Here is an 8,897-nt window from a genome sequence, read left to right as displayed (position 1 = left end):
AGAAATTCTTCCCCAAACAAAGTTCCTTTGAGCAACAAGTAATGACTTCTAATGCAATAAAAGCATTAAAGACTGGATGGATGAGAAAAAGCTGTAGCGGTGGTGGTGCTGGTGTAGCGGTCAGCACTCTTGCCTCTCACGGAGAAGGCGGTGGTATGAATCCCGCCTGGGGCCTCTCTCTCCTGTTGCGTGTGCAGCTCTTCTCTCTCTCTCTCTCTCTCTCTCTGTCTCTCTCACCTCCCAGCTGTTCTCCAGAAACCCATCAAAGGGGATTCCCGCCACTCCCAACAAGCTGAGGATGTAGCCAGAAGTGTGTGGATGTGGTTTTCCGGACAGTTGTTTGTGGTGACAGACAGACATGATGGTCTCACTGTCTTCAGGTTGTTGATTGGAGCCAAAAGCTTCCAGGAGAAAAAGCGTCTCAGTGTTTCATCAAGTCAGCATTGTGTGGGTCTAAACAGCTGATTTAGTCACCAAGTCCTTCCAAGCTCCTCCTCCTAACAGCCATGAACACGCCGCTGAACGGCGAGCAGCTCCACCCGACCACAGCGCCTTCAGGTTGGGTGGGGGGGGGGGGGGGGGGCAGGCAGGTGCTGCAGGGGGACTTGGTGAGTCTCCAAGTGTCATCAGCAGACTTGGTTTAAGACTCTGAACTACCGTCAGAGTTTGGGACAAACCCAGGAGAGGAGCCCCCCCCCCCCCCCCCCCCCCCGTGACAGACCACCACCATGACCAGAACCTCTGACCTCTGACCTGGTTCAGCAAACGCCACACAGCTGCAGGCCCGTTTACCAGATGGGAGGGGTACTGGGGGCTCCAGAGGAACCATTCAGAACCGACTCCACCGCTTTGACTGGACTGAGAGACGACCGCTGCAGGTGACTCCACCCACACCAAGACACCGCCGTCTGCAGTACAGACCATGTGACCTGGACCATGCAGCAACGGTCTACCTACCTGTTCACGGATGATGAGGGTCACCTCACACACATGATGGTCGGCGTAGACCATCATTTCACGGAACCGCATGTAGAACTTGTGGAAGAGTGGACCGCCTCAGAACATCATGAGGTTAGTGAGGAGCAGGAGACGCCGAGGTCCAGCTGTCACTGCAGCCAATGGAGGACAAACTGCTGACACGGTCCATGGTTGGGTTTTATTATTGTCCTAATGTTTGGGGTAATAAATGTCCAATGAATGAAAGTGGTGTTTCTCTTATTTTAGTTTTCTGCGTTTCATTGAAATACCAAATAGGAAAAGCACTCATGGAAATAACAACTCCAACTTATTGAGTAATGTACTTTAAGGAGTTTTAAAATAAAAACTAATTTATTTGAAGTAACATAGATTGAAGTTCTTCTCACGTCTCTGTTTTTTAGTGTCATATTTCCGTGGTAGAACAGTGTTTGTGGTGATCTACGGGTGTCACATCAAAACCCTGCCATCACCTCTGCAGCCTGGAGTGGATCACCTGCTGTGGCAGAGTTGGAACTTTCCCTTTCCTGTCTCTGATGAAGGAATCCACTCTAAAGCCCTTTTCTACGCTGCTTTAACCCTCCATCTGTGTCCAGGTCCAATCTATCTGATTCACGACCTGAAACGTTTCCTCCCAGTGTTTATTGCCATTTTCAGTGAACAGAGCAGTTTCACAGAATAGGAATTTGCTGCTAATGTGTGACATAAAACATAAGAATAGAAAAAATGAACAACAGTAAGCAAAATAAAAAATGACACAGTGGTCAGAACAATAAATAGAATAAGTAGTGCAAACTGAGGATGATCAAGGTGCAGGTAGTGGACTGGTGACTGACTGGACATAGAAGTGAAGTTTAAGGGGGAGGAGTTAAAAAGTGTTCATGAGTCTGACTGCAGAGGGAAAGAAACTGTTCCTGTGTCGTGAGGTTCTGGTCCCGATGGACTTTAACCTCCTGCCTGAAGGGAGGGGCTCCAGTAGACCATGTCCAGGGTGAGACGGGTCGGCTGCTATCCGGCCTGCACCTCCCCGAGTTCTGGAGACGTAGAGGTCCTGGACAGATGGAAGGCTGCAGCCAATCACCTTCTCAGCTGAGCGCACAATACGCTGCAGTCTGTTGATGTCCCTGGCTGTGGCTCCAGCGTACCACACCGTGATGGTGGATTCTATGATGGTCGAAGCTTCATGATGACCTTCTGAACATCTAAGGTGATGATCACCTCTTCCCCTGAAGGATTCTGGGGGCTCTAGGAACACAGAGACCTGCAGAGAGTCTTTGGGAACCTTCCTGCCACAGTTCTGTCTCTGAGCTCCTTGGCCGTCCCGTCTTTGGTCTGGAAGGTCTTCTTTAGACGAGTGTGTGGTCCAGTCAGTGTAGCTCAACAGCTGGACTCCAGTCATCTCGAGGAGGAGGAGAAGAAACGGACAACATGGAGTCACTGAGAGAGTCCCAGCAAAGGTTTGAATCCCCGGGACCGTGGCATTTTTCAGTTGTTCTCTTTGGAAAATTTGTAGAAATGTTTTTTTTTTCAGTCAAGACTTGAGTCAGTGGTGCAGAGTTTGATAGATAAAGATAAAAATCCTAAAATGTTCCATCATTACGGTGCGTTTGAGTCCCAATGACTAAAAAAAAGCTTAATATTCATGGTTAACACAAGGTGTCAAAATGCAGAAAGAAAATTTAAAGTCTTTTATTTAAAAAACAAAACAAAAAAAACCTTCATATTCTGATAAATACAGTAAAGTTAGAATAACTGAGTCCTCCCAGCATTAATGTTACTGGATGGACCTTCTGCTGCGTCAGAATCTGACCAAAGCTGTTAACCCAGAATCTCCTGAGCTGAACTTCTATGTTTGTCATGTTTGAAAGCCCTCCTTCAGATGAAATGATGAAAACGTCAAATTATATATATTTAAGTTACAAAACTGAAATGGCACCAAATAGATTGACCTTTTTAATCCTTTCTGGACAATCGTCCAGATGTTTCCATTGGTGAGTGGATCCTGTCAATCATGTCAGTCTTGTGTCAATCTGTGGATCTGAAATCACAGAAGATCCACACAACTCCAGTTTACAGTTTCTATTCGGCTTCACACCTTGAAAGTCTTGTTTTTTTTAAAAGGGAAACCGAAAGTTCTGCAACCGTTGCTCCCACCTGCCAGGTGCCCCGTCCCCGCCTCCTTTGAGCGCAGGCCCCTCCCTGTGAGGTGAGCGCACGGGGAGGGGCCCCTCACCTGTCCGCGCGCTCACTGTCGGCCATGGAGCGGACGGCGCGCGGTCTGGGCCGCTGCAGGTGCAGCTTCTGGCTGGCCGTGGCCTTCGACGCGGTGGGGGTGTGCGTGCTCATGCTCGGCGTGTTCGTCAACGTTTCCTTCTACGACCTGCTGATCTACGCGGGCGCCATCATCATCTTCCTCAGCCTCATCTGGTGGGTCTTCTGGTACTCCGGGAACATCGAGGTGCCCCCCGCCGAGCTGGAGGACGACGTGGGCCTGCTGAAGAAGAACAGGGGCGGGCTCGGGGGGGTGGTGAGGCGCCTGTCCAGCCACGTGACCGCCGGCATCCGAAACTCCCTGCGCCGGAGCGGACCCCCCCCTGGCCGCACCCAGAGGCCGTCCGCCAGCCAGCAAGAGGGTCAGGTGGCCGTTGCCATGGCACCCATTGACCCGCAAGGAGCCCAGCAGCATGACGCCGAGAGTCCGCCCACATAGCAGGTGAGGGAAGATGGCATCTCCTCTCTGTAGACACCTGGGCAGCTCACCTGTTTGTGGCAACTTCCTGACAGCTGGTAGCAGCTTTCCAAAAGTGTGTAAGTTGTGGCCTGTGAGGCCTCACAGGTGTCCAGGTGTCACCTGCGAGGCCTCACAGGTGTCCAGGTGGCGCCTGCGAGGCCTCACAGGTGTCCAGGTGTCACCTGCGAGGCCTCACAGGTGTCCAGGTGTCACCTGCGAGGCCTCACAGGTGTCCATGTGTCGCCTGCGAGGCCTCACAGGTGTCCAGGTGGCGCCTGCGAGGCCTCACAGGTGTCCAGGTGGCGCCTGCGAGGCCTCACAGGCGTCCAGGTGTCGCCTGCGAGGCCTCAGACATGAGAAGCTTCCTGTTCCTCTGTTTTCTGGTTCTGGTGTGTTCTGAACTTCTTCATTCTGGTCCTCTGTGTTCTGTAGTGCAGAAGCACCAGAACTTCCTGTAGAGGTGAGAGCGCCGCTGTTATCAGTGGATAACCATTAACCACAGCTCCGTGGGGCGGGAGCGTCACACCTCACACACATGCAGAGAGGATTCGAACATGCAGGGACACAAATAACGGAGCAAACTCCTGATTCTTCCTGTTTCCTCCTTCAGAGTCTGGACCGATGACCGGAGGATGCGGTTCTGTCTAGCTGGAGCCGGTCCGACAGTGGGATGCTGCAGCGGGACGGCGGTCTGGACAGAGTCTGACTTTGTTTTCTTCAGGATCTTTTACTTTTGAGAACATTTGATTCAAAGTTGGAAGATGAATTTATGTGAAATGCTTGATTGGCCGTTTGCTGCAGGTGTAACGTCTAACCCAGCCATCATTAAATCATGAGAAACTTTGGGATTCTAACCTTCTCCTGCTTGTGACCTTTACCTGAAGCGACCGCCCCCCCACACGCACGACGCTGCTGTTTTAAAACCTCTCTAGACTGGAGAGAGACAGACTGAGTGAGTGACGTCACCATAAACGTCTTACCTGCGGCTCCGGCCCCCCCTCTCCCAGCCCCCCTCTCCGTGGGACGGGTGCCGGCATTTGGAGCCAGGCGACAGCGAGTTGTCTGAGTCGCGTTTCTATGGCAACTGTGGCCAATCATGAGCGAGCTTGTTTGAACCCACACCCCTTCCACTAAAAGTGGCTCAGGAGAATCTGTCAAACAATGGAGGTGGGGGCCAGCGGGCACCCTATTGCTTTTCCTGAAGCATCTGATTGGTCAGTTTAGGACTTGAATAAGTTGAACTACAGAACCAAATATGGATTATCAAGATGTTAAAGGTATCAGATCCAGAACGGTTCTCCTGACCAATAGACTTACAGCTACAGCAGATTCTGGCTTCTTGGAGCCACTTCCTGCTTGGAACGCCAGGGGGGAGGGGCCACATGATAAATTTGTCTATGATCAAAACGAGCAGGATTTATTGAGGCGTGCTCCCCACGACTCAGGGGACTGGTAGCCCCGCCCCCCAGGATCCTCTGTGTGTCGACCTTTGGACTCGTCTTGACTCCATGACTTGCCTTTGTTTGTTTTTCTGATCCCATGGTCACCGGGCCGCTGGAGCCAACCAGGCGGTGGTGGGGGTTCACGCACAAACACACACTCACACCGAGGGGCAATTTAGATCTCCATTCAACCTGGGAAGCATGTTTTTGGCGTGTGGGAGGAAACCAGACAAAAGCCACACATGATCAAGGAGAACGTTCAGACTCCACACTGAGATGACCCAGCCGGGATTCAAACCACACATACCTTCTCACTGAGGGGACCGTGCTGATCACTGCTCCAGCGTGCCGCCCAAACATAGATAGGTTTAAACTCACTCTTCACCAATGAGACACGAGGACGGGTCTGTGATGGCAGGACCACATGAATCCAAGTTTAACCCTTCATTAACCACAAAACTCCAGAGAAATGGCGGATCCAGACCGAAACTTCCTCTAAAATACATTCAGAGCTTTTCTGATGCTCTGTTTCCACCTGTGACCTTTCAACTCCTCCACTTCTGAAAAGACATTTGTAGTTCTTAACTGATCGCTTTTTTCTTTTTATCAGATCTTCAGTAGGATGGTAACATCGGCGAGACATGTTTAGAATGATATGTGAAGGAATTACATTTATATTTTACATTTTTAATAAAGCTCACTATAATGGGCGGCAGTGGATAGCCGGTCCTCCAATGACTGAAGGGTCGGTGGTTCGATCCCCACTCCCCCAAGTCTCTTGTCTTTGTGTCCTTGGCCAAGACACTTCACCCCCCCGCCTCCACTGGTGTGTGAATGTCCTGGTGACCATCACCGGGACACCGGGCAGCCACGCCCCCATCAGTCAGCCCCGGGGCAGCTGTGGGACATCAGTAGTGACCATCACCAAGAATGAATGAATGATGGACACACTGGAAGAAGTTTGAGCATCTGAAAAAACAGATACATCTAATCCATTATTATTATTGACAGGATTAGTTCTATACTCAAGTCTCTCCTGGTTTTGGCTCTTTGCTTTTTAAATTTGAAAAGCCAGAATATTTTTACATCTTCTGTAAGTCTTAAATATATTTTTTAAAGAAACTTTTTAAAAGAAAGTTACTTTGGAACGTGAGCGTCAGCTTTTCATCCGTTTTTTCTTGTTTTCTTTTTTAAGAGGAGATCAACCAACAGAAATGTTACAGAAGGCAAATTCAAAGTGTTTTGTTGTCATTTCATCACAATCCCCAATTTAGCTCAATCTGAGGATGTGTGGTGAATACTTTTGGTCTCACAACCATCCCATCATCTTCTTTCCCCAATTCACACACAAACCTGGTCACTACTTCAGTAGAAACAGGCTTAAGAATGTTTCTGTCCTTTACCTTTGTTTTCTTCCAGACACCAAGATCATGCCTGTTCTCTGGTTTGTAGGTCGTTGAGTTGGAATTCCCATCTTGTTCCTCTGTGTAACCCTTGTGCTATCCTAGGCACTTTAACATTGGGAGTGGGGTCATCTAGACCCACTAGACAGTGCTCTGAACCTTTTTTTTCAATGATTTGTGATCTTCACTGGTGTCCATGGATTACATGAAATCTTTCCACCTTTATCCCCCTTTGTCATGGTAGGGAGAACACCTCAATGCAAGGGGGGGGGGTCATCTAAGATAGCACAAGGGTTAAATAACCTTGATGTAAACTTGAATTTCACAGTGATGAGATTCTTCACATTCTGGCCTATGGCAAGTTTTTCCTGACCTTCACTCTGACCTCTGAATGGTGCGTGCAAGTATATATTTATACCCTCCTGGTTGGCAGTAAATTTCTATCTTTGTAAAATGAATACAAGTATCACAAGAACAGGCAGACATCTGGTTCCAAGTGCAGCAGGTTTATTAGCTCAGCTAGGAGTCCACAAAGCTAAATCAGGGTCAATAACAGCCATCAGATCATCTGAGGAGAGACGACGTAGTCAGGATCCAGGCGTGAGTCGGGGCAGGCAAACAGAGTCTCCTCTAAGTTGTTGGTAGGACTTTTGGAGCGGAAGAAAGCCTGTGCTCATTTCCCATCATCCCTTTTTTTTATACTCTCTCCAGCTTGTCCCCTGACAACCCCAAGCTAATATTAGTGGTGCATCAGAAATGGCAGCAACAGCAGATCTATCCCTCCGTCCAGTTCTGATCCAGATTCCAGCTCAGACGAGGACAACACAGACGTTCATAGATCTGTTGGTCTGCAGGTGGATTAGCAGAAAGGGGCGGAGCTTGGAGTTTGTGGCCCGTCCAAGTGTAGCTCCTATGTCACTGCTAAAAGCTTTAGTCAAATGGCGTTTTTTTCATCTGCCCCTGATTCACAGTGATTTGAATAAATATAAACTCAGAAATGCAGTTTCAATCTGAATTTTTTTCTATTTGCCCTCCATGATGAGAAAAATGCTACAAGAACATGTTGAAAACCCTGTAATACCAGCAGGAAGTTCTCAGCGGTTATTAAAACAATTCTTGCTCTGATACTGTTTTTCTACATCTACTTGATTACTTGATACATTTTTATTCATTATGCTTTCTCTCTGTAGTATAAGTAATTTAAGTTATAAACTGACCAGATAAAAGCAGGTGGTCTCACCTCGGATGTTTGAAGCATTTGATTAGCAGATTTGGTGTTGTCTGCTTTCAAGTGGTAGGGCTTCCAACAAGCTGACACTTGATAGGCAAGAGTGGTTGCCATAGAAACGTTTACTCAGACTGACGCAGACCAATCACTGCTTACTGACGTTGTTTGGCTCCAACATGGCGGCGTCCATATCTTGAGAAAATGCTGATTGAATTTCACTTGGTTGAAGCTGGAAGTAAACCATTTTCTATGGATGACATCACTCTCACTCAGTCCTCTGATACAGTCAACGGTAAGAACACACCCGTTTAGTGTTGAGCTTCATCCAGTGTGGATCCTCGGGCAAGACCCTTCACGCTACCGCCAAACAATTTAGCCACAGGAGGCCCAAGTCTGGTTCCCCCCTGCAGATGACAGCGGGTGCTCGTACCATCAGGGAGATGATTTTGCCCTTGTCCTGAGTTGCCTCCAGGACGTGAATTTGTTGCTCTGTCTTAGCCATCTCTCGCTCCATGTCGTAGCGGTGGCTAAGGATCCCACTTCTGACACCAATGTAACGACCCAGCTGGCACATCACTATTAGCAGCTCGGCAATGGTGATGTGCCAGCTGGGTCGTTACTCTGCACCACCCTGGACAGTCTCAGAGAGGAAAAATTTGGCAGAGAGGCTAAATCTCCTTTTCAGCATCAACACTCATTTGTTTGAACTCACACAAACAGACAAACAGCATGGAAGTCACTTCAGCTTCCAGCCTTCTCACTCATGGTTTTCACACCGAGATTCCCCACTTCCCATGAGTCTTAGGGGCTGAAGGCGGGGCTAACCCCCAGGTCGCTACATTATTGTATAGACAGTGACGTGCGGTGAGGTTAATGGCTGGTGAGGCACTGACGTCATCAGTCAGATTTACAAACATATGAACCATACTGAGTAACTTATTCACCATTTAATTGACAACAGTTAACGTGTTTTGTTTAAAATATCATTTCAACATGTTTTTTTTTCATACACAAACTGCAGCATAAAAAAAAGCACAAACGTTATTATCGTCTTACCTTTACTTGTAAATAAAGTTCATACGCCGCTCCTTCTGAAGAAAATGACTTGCCGCTTGCTA

At 48.4% G+C, this 8,897-nt stretch overlaps 1 protein-coding gene across 1 annotated transcript; it reads left to right on the top strand.

Moving 5' to 3' along the window:
* The first annotated feature begins 2,689 nt into the window (after positions 1-2,689).
* On the top strand, positions 2,690-4,560 carry LOC111947794 (transmembrane protein 238-like). Its single transcript, XM_023957893.1, has 2 exons — positions 2,690-3,688; positions 4,317-4,560. The coding sequence occupies exon 1, from the start codon at positions 3,233-3,235 to the stop codon at positions 3,683-3,685; it is 453 nt and encodes a 150-aa protein (XP_023813661.1). The 5' UTR covers positions 2,690-3,232; the 3' UTR covers positions 3,686-3,688; positions 4,317-4,560.
* Positions 4,561-8,897: the final 4,337 nt, after the last annotated feature.

The sequence above is a fragment of the Oryzias latipes genome, chromosome 8 (assembly GCF_002234675.1).
Source record: "Oryzias latipes chromosome 8, ASM223467v1".
Lineage (NCBI taxonomy): Eukaryota > Metazoa > Chordata > Actinopteri > Beloniformes > Adrianichthyidae > Oryzias > Oryzias latipes.
Note: the sequence above shows the minus strand (reverse complement) of the source record. Positions and strands in the feature narration are given on the sequence as shown.

Coding starts and splice junctions, on each gene's coding strand:
- LOC111947794 (XM_023957893.1), top strand. CDS start 3,233: ATGGAGCGGACGGCGCGCGGTCTGGGCCGCTGCAGGTGCAGCTTCTGG.